The sequence below is a fragment of the Myotis brandtii genome, unplaced genomic scaffold, assembly GCF_000412655.1.
Source record: "Myotis brandtii unplaced genomic scaffold, ASM41265v1 scaffold355, whole genome shotgun sequence".
NCBI lineage: Eukaryota > Metazoa > Chordata > Mammalia > Chiroptera > Vespertilionidae > Myotis > Myotis brandtii.
The window spans coordinates 1,252,220-1,275,898 of NW_005363642.1; the positions used below are offsets into that span (position 1 = coordinate 1,252,220).

The 23,679-nt window shown below is 45.2% G+C and overlaps 1 protein-coding gene across 5 annotated transcripts in view; it reads right to left on the reverse strand.

The window, feature by feature from the left end:
- Positions 1-23,677, reverse strand: part of CLEC16A (C-type lectin domain family 16, member A) — a 231,483-nt gene extending 207,806 nt beyond the window's left edge. For all 5 annotated transcript variants that reach the window (XM_005871741.2, XM_005871740.2, XM_005871739.2 and 2 more), the window contains exons 1-3: positions 23,598-23,677; positions 8,975-9,103; positions 5,527-5,660 (exon numbers count right to left, since the gene is read on the reverse strand). In XM_005871741.2, the coding sequence (XP_005871803.1) occupies positions 5,527-5,660; positions 8,975-9,103; positions 23,598-23,677 (343 nt within the window). The remainder of the gene's footprint in view (positions 1-5,526; positions 5,661-8,974; positions 9,104-23,597) is intronic.
- Positions 23,678-23,679: the final 2 nt, after the last annotated feature.

Here is a 23,679-nt window from a genome sequence, read left to right on the forward strand (position 1 = left end):
GCGGAGTGACTCAGAGTGTGGTCCTCGGAGGAGCAGCACGGCATCACCTGGAGCTAGTCAGACACGCTGGATCCTGGGCCCATTCCTGACCCCACGCACATCTCTGGGGGTAGGCCCGGGACTCCGCGTTAAGAAACCCCACAGGGCTTCCCACCATCTCGTGTGTGAGACACTGGGTTAAACATGGACTTGGGCCCGCACTGCCTCTGCCACGTCCTAGCTGGGTGACCTTGAGCAAACCACTTACCCTCACCACTCCCCAGTCTTCTTGTTTGAAAGCTAAAATAACAATGCCTTCCTCACGGGGCTGTTCTGAGAATTAAAGATAATACACAGAAATCACTAAGAACAGTGAGAGACACAAAGTAAGCACTCAATACTGTTAGCTGCCATTGCTTATTACTTTCATTTGGAGAGTCATAGTCTCCACCACCATATTCCCAGGACTGAACACAGTTGCTCTTGGGTGAATCGAAAATAAACCAGTAGCCAAAGAGGTACCTAACTTAGGCCAAAGAATTACTGAAATGACTATTTGGAATCACCAAACACAATATAAAGGGCCAGCCAGGAGCCCAGGGCCATGAGAGGCTATGGCAGAGGCTATGGCAGGGGCTATGGCAGGGGCCACAGCTGGGTCCTCCTCAGAAGCCAGCTCTCCAGAAAAGCCACTGCACTCAACACACACTGGGTATTCTGGCTGCACAGACAGGCCATGAAGTCTGTAATCTTAGAATGGTTTTCAAAATTTCTTGATCAGAACAATAACTGAGGTAGATATTGGCGTCTGCTCCAAGAGAAGAGGCAGTGTGTCTGGGATGAGGGCCCAAGAATCTGTGTTTAAAAATGAGGTACACATTCCACAAATCTTGACTGTACGGCTTGATATATGTGGAAATGCACATATATAGGAATGTTAAGTACATGTACCTGTGAACTGATATATATATACACTTCACAAATCTTAGGTGTCTGTCTAGCTTGATGAATTTTTGCAAATATAGACACCATAAGCACCACCCAGACCAGACATAGCATATGTCCAGCTCCCCAGAAGGCTCCCCATGACCTTGTCCAGTCATTACCCCCTCTCTAAAGACAACCCCTAGTCTGACTTCCATCATTAACTGGCTTTGCCTGTTCTTGAACTTCATAGATATGGAATCATACAGTATGCACGCTTCTTGTCTGGCATCTTTCATCATATCTGAGAATTATCCATGTTGCTGCACCTAGTGGTAAGAGTTCATTCCTTTTTTTCCTTTTGCAAAGTATTCCATGCTTTGAACAGTTTGCAATCTACCTGCCTAGAATCTTGACAAGCAGTCCAGGTGATACTAATGGCCAGAGTGCTTCTTTTTCATTCTGTCATTCTGGCTATAGATGGGGACAAATAAGCTGGCAGGAGAAGGGACAGTTGAGATGTCATGGTGAGCTTCGTTGTGACTGGTTAGTGGCTTCCGGGCCACCAGAGGTGCAGACGCCAATGCTGGTAGCTTCAGCCTTGCAACGTGAGCCTCTGGGCTGCATTCTCAAGGTGGAAAAGCCACATGCTCCAATCATTACAGCAGGGACTTTTCCAGGGCCTCCACAAAATGACTCTGTGGGTGGTGGGGACCACCCTGGGGGCAGCGGAAGGGCCTCTATTATTCGGCTGGAATTTTTCTCCTACCCCCTCACTGTGGGGCTGACTTTCTGTGGTATCCTTTTATAATAAACCCAGGAGTCTATAAGTAATCTCAGTCTCTCAGCCTTCTGTCACTTAGGTCACCAAAATCAGCAGCCAACAGGTGCCCTTGTGATATGGCTGCTTGTAATAGTGAAAATTCGGAAAACACCTAAATGCCCATGGTCAAGTTAAATAAGTTATGGCCCAGCAAATGCAGCTCTTGAACTAAACTATGTAAGGTTGCATGAACAGGCAATCAGAAGGTCTAAGATAACTGGTAGGTTAGGGAAAAGTAAAACAAACAGCAAAATGGTATCTGACTGAACTGTAGGGTGAGATTCTACAGAACTATTGCTTTCTATATTTTGTAATGTTTGATTTTTTAAAATATATATGTTTTTATTGATTTCAGAGAAAGGAAGGGAGAGGGAGAGAGATAGAAACATCAATGATGAGAGAGAATCATCAATTGGCTGGCTGCTTCCTGCATGCCCCCCACTGGGGATCAAGCCTGCAACTCAGGCATGTGACCTGACCAGGAATTGAACCGTGACCCTCAACCACTGAGCCACACTGGCTAGGCTGTAATATTTGATTTTTTTTTTTTGGTTGTTGCTTTATAATGATGACATTTTCTTTCCATAATTAGAAAATAAAAATAAAAGCAAAAGTCATCTATCTTCTTACCCACATAAATCCAAGTTCTATACAAAGTAAGTGACTTCTCCATTTTGGCAGGCTTATAAGTACTCTGGTGAATTTCCCCTAAAGCTAGTGGTATCTGCCTGGGTTTCTTACAGCAGGGCACCCTTTTTAGACACAGTACATGAAAAGTTATCTAATCCAGGAACCCCAGAATTTTAATTGTCCCAGCCTGCAACGGCATGTGACCTGACCAGGAATTGAACCGTGACCCTCAACCACTGAGCCACACTGGCTAGGCTGTAATATTTGATTTTTTTTTTTTGGTTGTTGCTTTATAATGATGACATTTTCTTTCCATAATTAGAAAATAAAAATAAAAGCAAAAGTCATCTATCTTCTTACCCACATAAATCCAAGTTCTATACAAAGTAAGTGACTTCTCCATTTTGGCAGGCTTATAAGTACTCTGGTGAATTTCCCCTAAAGCTAGTGGTATCTGCCTGGGTTTCTTACAGCAGGGCACCCTTTTTAGACACAGTACATGAAAAGTTATCTAATCCAGGAACCCCAGAATTTTAATTGTCCCAACTCCTATCTTTAATGAGTAGCCCGGGCTTAGAAAGGGTCACCACAGAACAGACATTTGGAGGGAATGCTAGATTTCATAATAAAACCAACCCTTCCAGACACTTCCATCTATCTGCCAGACCCAGTACTATGCTCTGCAAACACACTATCAAACTTAATCCTCAAGCCACTCCATTTCCCAAGTACTAGGAACAGTGGTTCTCAACCTTCCTAACGCCGTGACCCTTTAATATAGCTCCTCATGTTGTGGTGACTCCCAACCATAAAATTATTTTCGTTGCTACTTCATAACTGTAATTTTGCTACTGTTATGAATAGTAATGTAAATATCTGACATGCAGGATGTATTTTCAGGGGTCGCGACCCACAGGTTCAGTAACTAGGATATCTCCACTGCAGCTTGGAGAGTTCACTCCCGGAGCACACTGGGGGAATTTATGGCAGAACCAGCCTGGGGCCTAGTTGGGTCTGAGTCCAGGGCCTGCACCACCGAGCTGGGTCTTGCCCTCTCGGAACTCTCAGAAACCACACAATTCATATCCAGTGTAACAAAAGTTGAGAACCTGTGGGTCGCGACCCCTTTGGCGGTCGAACAACTCTTTCACAGGGGTCGCCTAAGACCATCCTGCATATCAGATATTTACACTACGATTCATAACAGTAGCAACATTACAGTTATGAAGTAGCAACGAAAATAATTTTATGGTTGGGTCACACCATGAGGAACTGTATTTAAAGGGCCAGAAGGTTGAGAACCACTGACTTAGGGAGAGACAACTCACATTCATCTTGAAGCAGTAGCACCATCTAGTGGTCGCTTCTGAGAGTCACCATTCAATTGCTCTTCCGTACCTCTTCCTCCTTCCCCAAAGGAATGCCAATGACACCATCACTACCTCCTTCTACCCAACAAAAACTATTTTCTTTCTTTCTTTTTTTTTTTAATATATTTTATTGATTTTTTACAGAGAGGAAGGGAGAGGGATAGAGAGTTAGAAACGTCGATGGGAGAGAAACATCGATCAGCTGCCTCCTGCACACCTCCCACTGGGGATGTGCCCGCAACCAAGGTACATGCCCTTGACCGGAATCGAACTTGGGACCTTTCAGTCTGCAGGCCAACGCACTATCCACTGAGCCAAACCGGTTAGGGCAATTTTCAAACCTATATTGGGGACCTAGAACCTGCCTCTGATGTAGACATTCAGTCACTTGTCTTCTTTTCCTTAGTTACTATGGGTAGGGCCTAGGGCTTGGTGTGGTCACCTTGGAATAATACAGGTAGTGGTCAAGCATGGAGGACTAGGAGCTAACAGGGTTTCTCACCCTCAGCACTGCTGACATTTTGGACTATAAAGTTCTTTTGCTGTGGGGCTGTCCTGTGCTTTGTAAGATGTTTAGTCGAACCCCTGGTCTCCACCCATGAGATTCCAGTAGCAGCACGCAGTCCCCCAACCTCCACCATCTTTACAACGAAGAGTGTCTCTGGACATTGACAAATGTCTGCTGGGAGCACAATCAGGAGCTAACTCACCTGGACTGAACCTCTTCTCAATTTTGGCCTTGCTAGAGCTGTCACCTGGGCCAGTGACTCAAACTCTCTGAGCATTAAATGAGGGCAGCGACAGCACCTGCCTCTCAGGGGAGGTTGTTTAGATGAAGACCAGGGGCTTAGTGAGGGCAGGGAATAAGCTCTGAGTCACACAGGTGTCAGTCGGGGAGGTGCCAAAGCCCACGCCCTGCATGCTCTGGCTGAGTTCTTCCTCCCCGGCTGCTTCCAATGCTTATTCTATTGGCTGATAGACTCCAACTCATTAGTAATAAATTATAAACAAGAAATGCCAATGCCCCAGAATCACTCAGCAACAGACGCTCCCTTAGCCATTCAAAGCACCACCAAGCAGGGATAAACATGATGTTATGGACTGAAATGTGTCCTCAAAATCCCTATGTTGAAGCCTTAACCCCCAATGTGACTGTTTTGGAGATAGGGCCTTAAGGAGGTGATTAAGGCTAAATGAGGTCATAGGAGAGGGCCCTAATCCAATAAGACTGGTATCCTTATAAGAAAAGAGACAGCCCTGGCCAGTGTTGTACAGTGGTTAGAGTGTCAGCCCACACACTGAAGGATCGAAGGTTCGATTCCTGGTCAAGGGTCCGTACCTGGGTTGCAGGTTCAATTCCTGGCCCAGTTGGGTGTGTGTGAAACATTGATGTCTCTCTCTCTCTCTCCATTTCCCTACCACTCTTTCTAAAAAAATCAATGGAAAAAATCCTCAAGTGAGGATTAACAAAAAAGGAAAGAAAAGGAAGAGACACCAGAACTTGCGGTGTGTGCACAAAGAAAGATCATATGAGGACACAATGAGAAGACAGCCATCTGCAAACCAGGAAGAGAGACCTCACCAGAAACCAACATTGAAGGCACATCTTGGATTTCCAGCCTCCAGAAAATAAATTTCTGTTGTCTAAGCCACCCAGTCTGGGATACTTTGTCACAGCAGCCCAAGTACACTAAGATATATGGCAAACACAGACATTTGAAAAACAACACAAAAACCATGCCAAATTACACGCGGCCAACTCTCAGCAGTGCAGAGGCAGGTGTCAAGGATTGTCCTTACAAAGTGAGGTCTCGTGACTGATATTCTCAAAGAGGATGTTCAAGGTCTGCAACAGCTGAACGCACACATAGCGGCCTGATTTCTGCCGCAGGATGTTCAAGAAGAAAACAAACATATTCTTCTCCAGGAAGAAGCTGGGGAGAGAATGGGACAGCGTCAGTGGTTTGTTTCCACAGATGGAAATCCAAGTCATCCTCTGATTCCATGCTTAGCACATGTGTACCCCCCAACCCCCAAAGGCATTTGCAGAGCAGCCAGACCTGCCACCTGCACAGCCTCAGCTTCCATGCTATCCATCCAGCTCCCACGATGCTGGACAGGAAAATGCAACCTTCCCAGCTCTCTTCTCAGAAGGCAAGAACAGTGCTGATTCCAGAAGCAGTGAACTACTACATTTCTGACAGAATGAGAAAGATCTTCACCTACTAAATGATTACACAGTAATCTGTGTTTAAAACTTGGTAAGCAAAATATTTGGTAAGCAAATATTTTATATCCTTCCTTCTTCTTACTAAGCCTCTTTCCTTTGCTCTCCATGTCTTTGAGTGTTAAACAACAATGGGATATAAAGGGTTTTGGTTTCCAAACTGTCAAGTTTGTAGTTTCCATGTCTGGGGGAAAAGAACGGAAAGGAAACAGAAGACGCTACCATGGTGGTAGGACCCTAGCCAGTCCCCAAGTCCACATTTGCCTTTCTTGTTCTGAACAGGACTTGGTCTGCACGCAGCCTGGGGCACTGACATTTAGGAGTACACATTGGTTTTTTTAGTCTTGAAAAGGAGACAGACCCCCCTAATGCTTTTCTTTAAAGAAACAAAGTGATGTTTCTAGTTATGTGTTCTGAGTTCAAGCTAAGAGCAAATAACCTCTCATTTTGGGGTACTCCAAATAAATCGCTGCAGTAACATGTGTCTGCTGGTTGACTTAGTTTTAGTAATTCTTTCCCCTCCACTGTCAGTTCCACAGTAGCAGGACTGTGGGCCGCATAACTTCTGTTTGAATCCATGAAAGGGTAAATGAATGAATAAATTACCTTAAAAAAAGACCCCTAAAATCTTTTCCAACTCTGATTCTGGGAGCCATTCACATGGACCCCCAGAATATTCCTAACATTTGACCTATTTTGTTTACCTGTCTACCAAGGATCATACAACAAGCTTACTGCAGCGTAATGATAACCAACATGGGAACTTATTAAAATGCCTGTACCTAGATTTTGCCCAGAGATCTATCCCCTAGGTCCAGCATGAAGTCCAAGGGCCTGGATTTTTAAAAACACCCTGGAGGAGTACAGAGGGGGCTCCTTGAAAAATGACTAATTCTAGGGCTGGGGCAGAAAAAAATAAAAAGTGAACCTGGAGCATCTTAAAGTACCAGAAAGTAAGGAAATGCTCAAAAACAAAAGGATGGGGGCGTGTCAAAGGACACAGGAGCCAACCTGAAGGAGCTTCCAAAGCTGGAGCCAATTCAGCAACAAAACAAATAACACTGTATTGGATTATAATCCAAAGTATAAAATAAATATCCATGCATTCATACTGATATAAATAAATGATTGAATAAATACATAAATGGGAAGAAACAAATCTTCCATGCAGAACTTTAAATAGTGTATGTAGATACTTCCCCCTTGCAGAAGGTGGAGCTTAATTCCCATGCGCCCAGGTGGGATAGGTACTCCTCAAAACTGTCAAGGTCATGAAAAACAAGGAAGACTAAGAAACTGCCACAGGCCAGAGGAGAGTGGGGAAATGTAACAACTGAATGCACTGTGGGAGCCCGGACTGGGAGTCTGGATTGGGATTCTAGAGCAAAAAGAGGATATTAATGGAAAATCTGGCAAAATCCAAATCAAGTTTGGAGTTTATTTAGTAGTTAGGTACCAATGTCAACTGCTCAGATTTGACAAATGCACCTTGGTAATCTAAGATGTTAACAATGGAGGAAACGGGGGGGGGGGGGGGGGGTGGTATATGGAAACTTTCTGTACTATCTTTATAACTTTTCTGTAAATCTAAAATTACTCCAAAATAAAAAAATGTATTAAAAACAAATTCTCTTGGGGACTCTGCTAGGCAGCCACTTAGGAATCCCTGGGCCTTTAAGAGCTCAGGAATTTTTCTAAGCTGACAAATGGACTAAGGAGGACAGTTTCTAAGCTTTAACCCAAGGGTCTCTCTCATTTCCAAAAACAGATACCAACCAACCAATTCTCCATGGAACCTTAAAGAAAGCTAGTCCCGTTTATAAGCAACACCTCACTTTATTACTCCTATTATCCTTTGGGGATCATGGCCAGTGTCACAGGTTTGCGTTTTCACAAGTAGCTTTATTTAAATAACCTGATCAATGAAAACATAGAGCTAACCAGAAAATCAGGATATCTAATAAGAAGCCATGTTAGAAATGGAATACCTTTTTTTAATGGTCTTAAAAATGGCCTCAATACTTATAATTGAGATTATTTTATATAAAAATAAAATCTATCTGGTGGTTGTCACAATCCAAACTCTTCTGCACTCAGACACTGAGACAGATCTATTGGGGAAGTAGTCTTTGCTTTTCTTTTTAATTTAAATTCTTTATTGTTCTCTCCCCAGCACATGCCCTCACTCCTCTATTGTCTGTGTCCATTGGTTATGCTTATATGCATGCATACAAGTCCTTTGGTTGATCTCTAACCCACCGCCCCCCCAACCTTCCCCTGCCTTCCCTCTGAGGTTTGCAGGGCTATTCGATGCTTCTATGTCTCTGTATCTATTTTTGTTCATCAGTTTATGTTGTTCATTATATTCTACAAATGAGTGTTTGCTTTTTAACCATCTAATAGGGACACCTTTATTTTATTTTATTACTAACTGCTAACATTTCTTACTGCCTAGACTATACCAGGCACTAGACAGGGAACTCTCTCTCCTTTAAAGATGAGGAAACTGAGGCTGGCCTAAGGTTGCTCATCTAGAAAGTATGAGAGCACCATGGGCTCTGGTACAAGGCACTGCTTCAATGCTTACCAGCTGTGTGACCATACACATAAATAGGACAAGGCCATTACCCTGGAGTCACTGGGAGACGTAGGGGGATTAACTCATCAAGAGCTCAGCACTGTGCCTGGCCCATCAGTAAACATAATAAATGTTTGCCCTTATTGTCTACCCCAGTTCATTTAGAGTCTAACTACCCAGGACATTGTCTCCTTCCTCGGGGGTGATCATCAGACACTACTGGAAAAATTACCCATATTTTCAAATTTTCTAGAGACTCATTTTCATACTTCCCATTTTCAGCTGTGGTGTTTCAGGACATTTTATATAGATAGAGGGATAGATATCCGTGCAAGACCAAACTGGCTTCAAATTCTGACATCATCAGAATGACTCATGATGTGCATTTAGAAACATATTCAAAGGAAGACGAAAAAAAATTTAAAAACATTAGAAACCCTTACTCGAACACAGAGCTGTCATTCTGATCTCCCCAAATCAGGATCTCGGTGATGGAACGGATGGTCTCCACTAGCAGGTTCCGGTTCTGTTCTGTGACTGTGGTGTTTTTGGTCAAAACGTGGTACAGATACCTGAGAGAAAGGAAAGAATAGTAAAGATTACCAACTGAAATGAAAGCCAGGCTCAATGACCATTAGTAACATCTGGGGGACAATATGGCTGTGCTTTTTCACATCCAGTTAGCACAATTGCCATTCGGATGAGACAGAACTTACCATTCAGGAAAAATGGCAGACACTTCTTCGAAGCATTATGTAACCAGGGACACACCAACCCCAACTGAGGTAAGAGAATGGTCAAGTCCTTGAAGACAGCCATCCTCAAACTTGAGTGTGAAAGATAATCACCTGGAGAACTGGATAAAATGGGGGTATGGAAGCCCACCCGGAGATTCCGATTCAGGGGGACCAAGGGAAGACCAGACATTGGCCTTTTTCACACACTCCCCAGGTCATTGTGATGCTAGTGGAGCAAGTCGAGACACATGGCTCAGGTCTGAATGCTTAACATAAGACCTGCATGAGGTGGTGTCATGGCTTAGGGAGGGTGGTCCCAAAGCCAGCGCCTGGGTCAAAATCATGTGCAATCACAAGATTACCCTTGGATTGCTCACAATTCCCTTAAAGCTCAGATCCCCCATCAGAACTGAAGGCTCACATAAAGTGGGTTGCTCGCAGGACACTGATCTTATGTGCTGAGTGCAGACTGTTGGAATTCACAAACTCAAGTGGGCTTGAGACTATGGCACTATATTTCACCCACCCAAATGGTCCTAAATGGTCCTGGAAGGCCCACGCTGCTCCAGACCTATGCCAGCTGCTAGGGCAGAGACAGGAAGGCCGAGGCCCATCCTGGAAGCCCTCTGCTGGTGGTGAGGGCAACTGAATCACTGAGGCCTGAGCTGAGCAGTGTTGGACCCAGAAGCCTGGTCAGATGCCCTGGGAGTGGCACGTGACACAACTTTTAAGAGATGGCATCGTTAGGGCCCACAGACTGAGGTAACTTGAGCTGTTATGGGAGCCTCAGACTTGGGAAGGCGAAGGGAATACCAAGAGTCACCTCTTGGTTTCTTTTATGGCCCCCTTCAGTTGGGGGTGGGGGGCTAGTGAGAGCAAGACAGGAAAAGATTAAATAGGATCGTCCCATCAAAAAAAAAATCTCAAAATGTGTAAGATATAAAAGATAGAATGTTTCAGAGGGAACAATAAGGAGCAATCTACTACTTAAGGGGCTGGTTTTAATTTAAAATCACATGCAACTTCTATGCCAGTGGTTCTCAACCTTGGCTGCACATTAGAATCACCTGGGAATCTTTTTAAAATCCTGATTTCTGGGCCTCATCCTCCGGAAATTCTGTTTCTTTGTTATGGGGTGGGGCCACAACATTAGTAACAAAGAAACAGAATTTCCGGAGGATGAGGCCCAGAAATCAGGATTTTAAAAAGATTCCCAGGTGATTCTAATGTGCAGCCAAGGTTGAGAACCACTGTTATGCAGTAACCAGAATAGCCCCCGGAAAACAGAAATCTCCAACACCTGTGTCCAAATCTATAGGCAGGGCTACAGACGGGAGCAGAAGCTAGTTTTCCTCAGGGATAAGGTAACTCCACGGCACTGTTTCAGCCTGGGATGAATCACCAGGGCACTCGTGAATCTCTATCTTCATGCCGCCTTGACTCATCTTGTCCAAGTCAAAGAGCAGAGTTTCACATTGTGGTTCACAGGCCTCCTGCATCAGAATCACCTAAGTTGCAGATTCTAGCTCCCCATCCCAGATCCACAGAACTGACTCCTGGGTGTGTTATATGACGGTGAGTCAGCTCTGAGTCCTGGTAACCCTATGAATAAGTGATGTTCACAATGTCCTGTCCTCAACAGCCCTGCTCAGCAACTACAGACTCATGCCTACGGCTTCTTTTATGGAGTCAGTCTGTCTCTTTAGTCTTTCTCTTTTCCTGCTGCCTTCTATTTTTCCCAGAATTAATGTCTTTTCCAAAGAACCCTGCTTTCTCATGATGTCCCTGCAGTAGAAGAGCTCCATTTTTGTCATTTTTTGCCTCCAGCAATGTTTCAGGCTTAATGTGCTCTAGGATCCACTTGTTCATCTTTCTGGAGGTCCAGGGTATCTGTAGAGCTCTCACCACCATATTTCCAATCAGTCATTTTCCTATCAGCCTTCTTCACTGTCCAACTTTCACATTGGTACATAGTAATTGAGAATATGAGGGTGTGGATGTTAACCTTGGTCTCTAATGACATATCTTTGTGGTGATCCTTCCTAATTCTTCCATTGCTGCCCTTCTGAGTCTCGGCCTTCTTGAGTTCTTGGCTACAGTCCCCATTTTAATTGATATTTGAACAAAGTAAGCAAAATCTTTAACAATTTCAATAACTTCACTATGTTAAAGTTGTGTATTCCTTCTGTTGTCATGAGTTTTGTCTTCTTGATGTTCAAATGCAAGTCCTGCTTTGGCACTTTCTTCTCACTTTCATCAGAAGTCATTCAAACCATTGCTACTTTCTGCTGTAAGATGGTGTCATCTGCATATCTTAAGTTATTGTAATTCTTCCACCAATTTTCATTCCTCATTCCTCTGAGTCTAGCCCAGTTTTTAGTATGTTATGTTCTATGTACAGATTAAACAGGGAGATAAAATTCACCCAATCTGTCACTTTTGCCTATAGGAAACCATTCTCTCTCTCTCTACTCTGTCCTGACAATGGCTTCCTGCCCACAATACCGGTTACACATCAGGACAATCAAATGCTAAGGCACACCCGTTTCTTTCAGAGCAACCCACAGACTCCTAAGTGCAGGGTCCCAAATCTGCATTTTGAATGAGTTTACACTAAAGTTTCAGGGTCACTGCATCACTCACACGATGGCCATCAATGACACTTTCCATGCAGCCCACAGCATACCCACTCCCCGCCATGACAGGCACTATTGGTGCCAGGGGAGAGGCAGATTCTCCCACTCTGGTGTTTCCTTGTGTGTAGAGGATGACATCCATTAAGGATTAGAGAGTAAAATCTTTAGGACCAGCTCTGACTTCTATTCACTGTGCCTGGAATGCCCTTGTTGCCCTAACCAATCACTAAACTCTTACTACTATTTAAAAACCTACCTCAGGCACCTCTTGGTAAAGCCTTCTTTAAAGCACCTTCCCACCCTCCTGCCCTGGGGGATTTGATTAGTCCCTCCTCTCTGGCGCCTCTGTACCCATAGGTATTTGCTGCTGCACAGACCACCCTCATTTGCAATGATCTGCCTCCCTTTCTAGACATGAGTTCCTCAAGATCAGAAACATCATCTTATTGATCCTGGTGACTCCAAAATGCCTGGTTCACAGCAGGTACTCAATAAATTCTGAATGGCGGGAAGGTAGGGGACCGTCTTCATGAACATGTTACATCAGAGCATATAAAGACTGAACATAGCCAAAGGTCCAAAGCCAAACACAGCAAGTGGCAGCACAGAGAGGCAGTGAAGAGCTCAGGCTTTGGGAGTGTAACAGACAGACTTGGGCTTGACCCCTGACTTTGACACTTCCTAACTATGGAGGTCAGAGTCAGCCTCCATAAGGCACCAGTAACAGTCAAGGCCTCCTTGCTGAGCTGTTCCAGGGATTGGACATGATAACACATAGAAAGAGCCAAGCTTGGCATCTGGCACACAGTAAGCACTCAACAGATGCAGAATTAGCTGCTACTATTATTATTATGTTGCGGTCGTCATGATTGGGGCCCTAATCAACATTATTACTAAATTATACATGGAATATTCTCAGAACTTAGGAAGGAGAGTTCATGCTGGATCCATTCATGAAAAGAGGACTTCATGGGACGAGTTATGGAGCCATCCAGAGAAGCCAGAGCAGGAAGTGGAAAGTCTGGGCTTAGCTGGGTAATCTTGAACAAGTTAGTTCACCTCAGTTTTATCAACCATAAAAAGGGAGCAGCAATTGAACCATAATGTTTTAGTACCTACCTATTATGGTGTTATTAGGAGGAATAAACAAGTAAAAAGACAGATACATAAAATGGCAGTTTCTACATATGGTACTATTATTGTTTCCATCATATCCTTCGTTAACTAATCTATGAAAAAAATTCTAGTAACTACGAGGAGGTCCTTACAGACAAAACCAGAGGAAAGAGCAGGGTAGTTAGTCCTGCAAAGAAGATTCTAGGAGCTCCCACATGTGGTGCATGGCCTACAAACCTGATTCTATGTGAAGGGCTTCATGTGACCCTCATACTCATAGTAACCTGGGGACATAAAAATTGTAACCACCACTGCACAGGCTGGTCGGCAACTGAGGGACATTTAGGAGCTCGCCCGCAGCCAAATGGCCAGGAGGCACAGTGTGAGAGTTCCACCTGTTCCATGGCCCAACACCTGCTGTTCTTAGCCTTTTTCAGTGGAGCTATTCTGCTGGGTATATAGTGATGTTGTACTGGGGTTTTATTCTATATAATAAAAGGCTAATATGCAAATAGACCGGATGGCAGAACAACCGGAACAATCAATTGCTATGATATGTGCTGACCACGAGGGGGCGTGTGTGGAACATGGCGGGTGTTGGCCACGGCGGGATGGTAGAGCAGGTGAGCGGGGGCACCAGACCAAGGCAGGGCACCAGTTGCTGTCATCAGGGCGAGCCTCTGGTGGTTACTGAAAACTCTTTGCTCCTACGCACCACGGTCCCGCCTGGCACTCGCACTCGCACCCGCTGCCGGTGCCAGCTCTGCTCACACCTGCTGCTGGCGTCAGAGCTGCCGCTCGCACCCACTGCCAGTGCCCGGTGCTGGTCCCGATCACTAGGCGCCATCAGCGGGTGCGAGCGGTGGCTGCTGGCCCTGATCACCCCTGAGGGCTTCTCCACCTCTCCTTGCTGCTGGGGGCGATCAGGGCAGCAGCTGCTGCTCACACCCGCTGCTGGCGCCAGCCCCAATCACTCCACGCCGTCAATGGGTGTGAGTGGGGCCAGCGCTATCAGCGCATGGGAGCAGCGGTGGCGGCAGGAGGGGCTGGGCGGGGGCATGGAGGATGGGCGAGACCCTCCCCTGTGCCTACAGCAGCCTCACGGCCCACAGTTCCTTTCAAGGTACATGAATTCATGCACTGGGCCCCTCGTTGTATAATAATTGAAGTTGAATATCTTTTCACATATTCAAGGCTATTTGAATATCTTTTGCAAAGTACCTGTGCAAATCTTCCTCTTGTCCATTTTTAAAATTACGTAGAGTACCTTTTCCTTATTTATTTGATGGAATTCTTTATATATTCTGAGCACAAATCCTATATTGGTTATACACGTGACAAATATTCTCTCTAAATGTAGCTTGCCTTTTCACTCTCTGTACAGTTGTCTTTTGATGAGCAAAGATTCTTAATTTTAATGTGAAAGGCATTCCCTGGAATAATGTTTTTTGTGTCAAGCTTAAGAAATCCTTACCTACCCCAAAGGTCATGAAGAAATGCTGTGTTCTTCCCAAAAAAAAGCTAGTTTTCCCTTTCACATTTCAACTTACATTATATCTGAAACTGATCTTCGTGTGTGGCGTGAGACATTGGCCAAAATTCACTATCTATTTGGATATCTAGTTGACTCATCATCATTTACCGAAAAGGTCCTCATTTCTCCAATGCACTGCAATGTCACCTTTGTCATTAATCAGGTGACTACAGATGCGGGACTCTTTCTGGATGCTGTAGTTCCACTGATCTATTTGTTTACTTTTGTGCCAATACCATGCTGTCCAATTACTGCAGCTTTATAACAAATCTTGTTATGTGATAACGTAAGTCCTCCAAACGTCTTTTCTTCTGTTTTTTCATTATGGCATTGGCTATTCTTGGCCCTTTGTATTTCCACATAAATTTAAAAATCCATCTTCTCAATTTCCACAGAAATACTTGCTAAGATTTTCTTTAAGACTGACCTAAATCTATAAATAGAGAGAGAACTGACATCTTTACCATAGTGTAACATTATGACATTTACATTTCTCTCAATGTTTGGATAGGGGTCTTACACATCTTTTGTTAGATTTATTCCTAGTCAGTTGATGTTTTTAATGCTACTGTAAACAGTAGTCTTTGAAACATTCATTTTTTAAATGTTGGTAAATAGAAATTCCCACTAAAGCCCTAACTGGTTTGGCTCAGTGAATGGAGCGTCGGCCTGCAGACTGAAGGGTCGAGGGTTAAATGTTAGATTCTTTTTTTTTTTTTAATATATTTTATTGATTTTTTACAGAGATGAAGGAAGAGGGACAGAGAGTTAGAAACATTGATGAGAGAGATCGATCAGCTGCCTCCTGCACGCCCCCTACTGGGGATGTGCCCGCAACCAAGGTACATACCCTTGACCGGAATCGAACCTGGGACCCTTGAGTCCGCAGGCCGACACTCTATCCACTGAGCCAAACCGGTTCGGCAGATGTTAGATTCTGATCAAGGGAATGTACCTTGGTTGCAGGCTCGATCCCCGGCCCCAGTCGGGGTGAATGTAGAGGCAATCAATTGATGTGTCTCTCTCACATCGATGTTTCTCTCTCTCTGTCTTTCCCCCTCCCTTCCACTCTCTCTAAAAATCAATGGAAAAATATCCTCGGGTGAAGATTAACAAAGCAAAACAAAAATACCCACTAGATGTCAAGCTCTTAAGCTCTATGATGTTATATCTGCACCTTGCTCTTCTTTTCTCCCCACGATGCCCTAGCACAGTGGTCGGCAAACTCATTAGTCAACAGAGCCAAATATCAACAGTACAATGATTGAAATTTCTTTTGAGAGCCAAATTTTTTAAACTTAAACTATATAGGTAGGTACATTGTTATTAACTTAATTAGGGTACTCCTAAGGCTTAGGAAGAGCCACACTCAAGGGGCCAAAGAGCCGCATGTGGCTTGCAAGCCGCAGTTTGCCGACCACGGCCCTAGCACACACTGTTTTAGATACTGTTGTAGAAAAGACCCTCACTATATGTTTGCTTAAATGTACTAGAAAAGAAAAGAAAAAGCTGAATGGGTTAAGATTTAATATTTTAATGCTGTATCTAATCGCAGAGCTTTGGAAGATCAACTAATTCAACCTCCTCAGAGATATTAACAGTTTAATAACGTCTGAGTGTTAGAAATGGAACACTCATTTTAGAAAAGTTAGAAACTTCAACAACAAAAGAGAAATGGCAATTGTCAAGCATGCTGCTGCCCAGAGATGACCACTGCTGAAGCTGCAATGTATTTCCTTGGGTCTTTTCCTTTGCTTATGGATATTTACATAGTTGAGTTCATGGTGCATGTCCATTTCCATGCCCATCTTTTTTCCCACCTCTGGCTAAAATAAAAGCATTTTTGCCACTGACAAGTGTGGCAGACACCCGTAATGGCTACACAGTAAGCCACTGAAAGCACAAGCACAGCAGTTGTTCTTCTGTTGGGCACTAGGATTCCTAAGTGTTTACATGATCAAACCGTTAGGGTGGCCAACTTTGTGTGCAAAGCTGTGTCCCTCAGAGAAGTGTCCAAGGACAGAATGATTACTTGGACATTTAACTACATAGCAAATTAAGATTTTTCTCTTACAATGATAACAACTGTTACGTAACATTTTCTCTCAAACTCTGTGTGTGAATATTTTTATCATCATGATAAAAACTGTTACAGCCTCCTAGTGCCAGGCCCTGTTCTGAGTGCCTCAGATGTATTCACTCGTTCAACCCTCAAAACAACCCTGTGGGTTGGCACTCTGGAGAGCTGAGGCTCCGGGAGGCTAGAACCTGCCCAGAGTCCCCACAGAGAACCCAGGCAGTCTGGCTCCAAGCCGCATGCTTATAAGCATTATAGTACAGAAAATATAAACAATGGAGTAAACAACACTTTTATTAGCCAAGTATTTACATGAAGTTATGAATGCCCAGCATTACAAGAAAATCAAATAGATAAACAACAAATGAAAAAAGCAAGAAAATGCGTATTAGAGCTCAAGGCAAGTCCTTATAACTGACCTTACTCCATTTCTTTGGAAAAGAGCCAGCATTACCATATCTCCAACAGAAGATCTGCAGAATGTAGAATTCCAATCTCAGACTTTTGCACATTAACAGACTCTACCTTGTGAAATGAGTTTAAGAGTCCAAAATGCCTGGAGACTAGAAAACTGCAGCCTATTGCCAACATGCAACCAACACACTAGAGGTTCATCACTGAGAACTAGAAACTGCAAACAAATCCCACTTCCACAGACCCTTCTTTCTCAAGAGAGTCACTTATTTCACAAGTTAAGCCATTACAGTTAATAATGACTATGTTCACTTCAGAGATAGACATACTAGTTTCAAGTTTCATACAAGTTTTATGATATGCATCATAATATGCCTTTTAGGATGCTCCTATTGAAAGATCCTGAAACTTATCTGTAAGCTAAAGTGTAAGAAAGGGTAAGTGGAGCTAGGGGGACTAGAAATTCACTCCCCCAAAGCACCCCCCCAATTCACTCCCCAAAACACACACACCCAAAATTAATAATGTTGGAGTGGGAGAGAGGGGGGCACACAGAGCCTGTGTCTGTTTGGCCTGCTCAGCACCAAGGCAGAGACTCCCCAGACATTCGCCAGAGCATCCCCCTCTGTGCTTTGAAAACTTCCATTTGGACAGCATCCAGCCTTCTGGCTGGCAGGACAAGGAGAAGGTCCATACAGCGTGAAATCAGACTAGAGGAATAGAGAAAGGTTATCACAGGCGGTGCGTCTCCTGATGAATTTCCCCAAAAGATGTTAAACTGGGCCAGCCAGTGAGACTGCATCTGGGATGCCAGGGAGTCAGCAATCATGGCAGGTGTGTAGGAAGGGCTTTCAGCCCTAGAACAAGTCACAGCTCCAGCACAGATGCTGTGACCGAAGTGGCAAGAGCAAGCTGTTGTTAAGAAAAGCCTGGCCAGAACTTGCCTCTTTTGTTCATCCTGTGACAAATACTTGTTGATCACTTAGTACGTGTCAGGCCCTGTCCTCGCATCTGACATTGCCCAGGTGAACAAGCCACACAGGTCCCTGTCCTCATGAAGCTTATGTTCAAATTGGGAGACAGACAAACAAATAAATAACCAAGTAAGAACATTTATGATGGCAAACGGACATGCCTGAGGAACCCTGGCCAGCTTCCTGGGGATCTAACCCCAAGGCTGGGATAAAGCTGGAAGAGCTCAGAGCACCTGACAGCTGGTCTAACTCTTTGGCGATGAGAAGACTGTCTACAATAATGTGTTAACTGAGTGGGACAGCAAGAACATGAACAAGTGAAGCTAGAGAACATGGTAAACTTCTTGGCTGAAGCCACAAGGGCAATTTTTATGGAAGAACTAGAGGCCTGGTGCACAATATTCGTATACTCGTGTGGGGGGGGGGAGGGGGGGGGGTCCCTCAGACCGGCCTGAGACATCCTTAGCACTGCCACCACCACTGCTACGCTCCAGCTGCTCAGGGCTTCTGGCTGAGCAGCACTCCCCCTGTGGGAGCACACTGACCACCAGGGGGTAGCTCCTGCATTGAGCGTCTGCCCCCTGGTGGTCAGTGCACATCATAGTGACAGATCGTTCCGCTGTTCGGTCGATTTGCATATTACCCTTTTATTATATAGGATTATTACATAGGATTAGCATTTGGGTGAGCAAGGAGAGGGGAGCTCAAGTGGCGGAAACAAAGGCAGAGAGGTAGGTATCTGAGGTATGTGTAACAGTGAATGAGAAAGGACCGTCAGTGTGAAATGGCAAAAGAAATATCCTTGGATTACATTCGGCAGGCTGCTATCCTAACTTACCAGAAGACAGCAACAGTCCCGAGTAGAAGCCCACCTCCTCCAGTTTAGCCCTCCCCCAGTCCATTCTCCAAACTTCGGAGGGACCACAGCAGCCCTCTGGTTACAAACTTTCAATGACTCCCTACTGTTCTCAGCCTAATGTCCAAATTTCTTAACATGATTTACTAGGCCCAGCAGGACCTGGCTTCTATGACTTCTCCAGCCTCACTGCTCTGCTTTAGGGTCCTCCACCTCCCTCCACCACATATACATACACATCCCCTTACTGAAGGACCCCAGACTCTCTCCTCCCAGCCTCTCAAATGCTGTTTCCTCTCCCTGAGCATTCTCCCTTTAACTCTGCCCTGTCCCACTCCCCACCTGGTAACAACCACTCATCCTTTAAGGCAGCGGTTCTCAACCTGTGGGTCGCTACCCCTTTGGGGGTCGAACGACCCTTTCACAGGGGTCGCCTAAGACCATCGGAAAACACATATATAATTACATATTGTTTTTGTGATTAATCACTATGCTTTAATTATGTTCAATTTGTAACAATGAAATTGGGGGTCACCACACATGAGGAACTGTATTAAAGGGTCACGGCATTAGGAAGGTTGAAAACCACTGCTTTAAGGTGGGTATCTGCCCACCAAGGATGCTCCTGACTCCCTGGCCTGGGTTATAGGGCCCTCCTCTGTGCTCTCAAACTAGATGGGCAGGAACAGAGTCTACAGTGCTATGAAGTCCTGAAAGAACTTAGACTTGACATAGCAGGTACCTTGGACTCAGCGTGTGTGATATGGTAAGTAGTATATTCTAAAAAAATAAATCTAGCAATATTGTACCTCTAGTTCTAAAAGTATCAGTGCTATCTTAGACAAAAGTGGAATATACCAAGAGTAGATGAGTGTCTACCTGCTGGGCATCCATTCACTGTCTATTTCAGGTAAAACCCCTATTTTCCCTTTCTCTCAGTCTCTGTCCAGTATCTTGTGTGGAGCTGATGACATCCCAGCTCCAAATTAGAGCATTCCACACCCCCTGCCACAGTCACTAGGTCAGGGATGGGCATGAGATCCCAGTTGGTCTAACACTATTCAATTCTGGACTTCTGCTGGCAATACTAAGAAAAGAAGTTCTTTTTCCCAGGGACTGCTAAGCTAACACAATGTAAGCCCAGAGCTTGCTGAGGATGACACCAATACAGTAGAAAGCAGAGACAAGAACTGTAAAGAGGCAGATATGGATAGCTCCATCTCAACACCTGGACTCAGCCATGGCTTAGCCAGGTATGACTGCTCAGTGACAGGAGCCAATCAGTTCCATTTGGGGCTCAAGGTAATTCCATCCAGATTTCTGTCATTTGCAACCAAGAATCTTGATCCACACAAAAAGGTGATCAGAATTAAGACAACCACACAACACAAAGACCAAAAAGTTCCACCAGTTGTAGATTCATAGTTCCCAGTACGGGTGACGCTTCAGTAGCAACCACACGACTCCATCAGGAAAGGTTCTTCTTAGTGGTGGGCATCTGTCTGTCAGTGTCACAGTCTCGCCACTAGTCTGGGCAATAACCACCCAGGAAGTACAGCAAATAAACTCTTACTATTTCAATCTGCCTCATAAATCATGAACTTGATTGAGTAGACAAAAACCACAGCTACACACTTTTCCAAGAGTAAAATCCCTTTCCACTTTGAAAGCTGGGAATGTTATGAAGAATGTCATTCAAAAAGGGTTTCCAGCCCTCTGGACTGTCCTCTCAATTTTTCTGTAAATCTCAAACTGTTCTTTAAAAGTCCATTAAAAAGGGAGGATTAGGAGGGTTCCAAGATGCTTTGTCTGCCCCCCCTAAATTACCAATTCTAAATTATTTTAAGTATCTTAATCTCTCCTTTCCACACTGTGTTCTCTGTCAGGGTAAGAGTGTATTAGGAACTGTCACTTGTCACTGGGAGGGTGACCAATTTATACCAGTTGCCCAGGACTTTCCCAGTTTCAGCACTGCAAGTTCCATGTCCTGAGAAACCCTTCAGTCCCAGGCACACCCGGATGGTTGGTCTCCCTGTGTCGGATGAAACCCAAGCCTCATTCTACCTCCAGACTTGTTTCCCACAACTACCAGCCCCACACTGATGCTCCACAAACTCCAGGGTCCCCCTCCCACATCCTGCTCCCCCATACAGTGACTCCTACTCGTCCTTGAAGACTGCACTCTGGTGTTGCCTCCTCCAGAAAGCTCACAAGGTTTCCACCGAACCCTGGGCCTACAGTGATCCTAGTGCTTGTCACCCTGCACAGTCACTGGCTCTATGGTGGTCTCTTTTTCCCTCCAGTTATAAGCTGTTCCATATCCCAAACCCAAGATGTTTACTATCAGAGCCAAATGAAGATCATCACCGGCACTTGGGTGGGTACTAGCTGTTAATGGCATTCTTATCCAAGACACTTTAGGATCTTCTAAGCCCCACACCAGTAAGCAAATCACCAGGTTACTCAGGCAGGCTGTAATATGGATTAAGCTGATCTGCCTGAACCAGGGCAGGCAGCTCAGGTTTCCAAAAAGCACCCAATGGCCACGCAACCTAAACAATGTACCTGGGCAGTTCCCAGGATACTTCAGAGGAACCTGAGAACCTTTACCGTTCCCTGGCTGGCGGGAGAGTGAAGATGACCCACTGGCAGTGAGACCCAACCAAGCTGAAAGACTTTCCAACCTGACTTATTAGGAAGTTTTATTCAAAAAGACAGTGTCATGAGTACAAGCACTAAAGTCAAACCCTGGCTTTAACACTTTTCAGCTGTTGTTATCTTGGGCAAGTGACTTAACCTCTTTGAACCTTAGTTTCCATTTCTATAAAATGGATTAAAGGAAATAACACACAGGAAGGCCTTAGCAAGTACCTGACACAGAGAACGCATTTAATAAATATTACAGCAATTTAGAAGGCCTAGAGTCAGGCAGTTAGGTGACAGCCTGCAGGTAGCTGGGTGCTGGCAGGAGGCCCAACCATTCTGCCCTTCTCAGCCACATCCACCCACTCTCTACATTCCTAAAATCCTTGAGCCTCTCCCTTTCCCTGCAGCTGCCCTCCCACTTAAGATTCCTGCTTTCCTACCCCTCTTCTTGTCCAGGGCCTCTCTCCCCCCCCCCCATGTTTTCTCTTATCACCATTCCTCACCACATAGTGAGCCCTCATGCTCCTCCCTCCTCCCCCCCGCCCCCCAGAGCCACAAACATTTATTAAATGCATGCTCCATGCTAGAAAGGACACAGCTGAGGATCACTGCACCCGGACCCTGGCCAAATGAGAAGCCCCATCTAATGTCCCTCCCCACCAATCCTTTCCATGGACCCGTCTTCTTCCTACTGTTTCCCCCTCCTCCCGCCATCCTTCTTCCTTCCCATCAGTAATCGTGGGAGGTTCCTCTGTAAACCAGCCTACGTCTTTCCACCAAAGTTTGCCTACTCCAACTCCCTTCCTCCAATATTTTCCTCCCTGAAGTTATTCCCTCCACAAAGGTCTCTATTTTCCATTATCACCCTCCCCACCCCCCCAAAAAAATCCTAGACTCTTGTCTGCATGCTCTGCACCTCTCCCCAGTTCATCCTTTTTTTTTTTTCCATTCATTCATTAAGCATCCACTGAGCTCCTACTGTGTGTCAGGCACAGCACTAGATTCTGGGATATAATTGTGAGCAAAACAAGCAGTCTCCGTCCGCCTAGAAGTGCCAGTTTCGTAGCAGACAAAAAGGTAGTAAAAACAAGCAGGATAACTGCAGCTAGTGGAGATGCACTGAATGAAATCAAGATAAAGATGGACAGGAATCGGGGTGGGGGAAGCCCTTGAGGTAGTGTGGTCTGGCAAGGCCTGGCCTGGCTAATAAACACAGCTACCACTGCTGGCCACCTACTGTGTGACACACACTGGATCAGTCTCTTTCCATGCATGACATTACTAAATCCTTGCACAGTGTTCACAATACTCATTCGCAGATGCGGAACCAGAGGCTCAAAGAGGTGAAGTAATTTGTCCAAGGTCACACTGCCATTAAGTGGTGAAATCAGGATTTGAAAGCAGGTCTGTCTGCTGCACTGCTGCTTCCCAGGATCCCGTTTGCAACTTGTCCACCCCCAGAGCTCTACGTCTGATAGTCCCTCTTTAGACTCCCCCTAGAAAATAGTCTGCTTTTAATTACCGCCCTTGAATGAGCACCTGTATGTGCTCCCAGCTTTAAGTGCATTCTCTTACCCAATCCTCAAGGCAATCTTGGGAAGCAGGTGCTGTCACAATATCCGTTTTTACAACTAAGGAAACGAAGGCCTAACCCCACATACTTAGACTGCAACCCAGATCTGTCCGACTCCGGGATCCAGACCTCTGACCTCTGTCCAGCCTAAGAAGTACCACCCCGGGAAGCTGGATGCGCAAGATCTGCTCCGGCAAGAACGACGTCGGTGTCCGAACACGGAAATCTCATCCCCTTACTTTAAAAAGACGGGGACACTGAGGCTCTGAGAAGCGAAGCGACTTGCCCAAGGTCACACAGCAAGGAGAGACGGGGTCAGGGTTCGAACCAAGGCGCCCCGACTCCAGAGCTCTCGCTCTTAACCACCATACAGCTTTTCCTGAGCACCTCTCTCCACCCTCCACTCAGCTCTGACACCTCCCAGCGACCCGTGCCCGGGGCTATGCGCTCCCACCCCAGATTCCAGCCCCCGGGCCTCCCCCCTCCGCCCCCAATATACTCACTTGAGGTGGTCCAAGGAGTGGATGTTGCGGGAAGACTTGCCATGGCCCCCGCCCACCCAGCTCCGCGAGCGGCCAAACATGT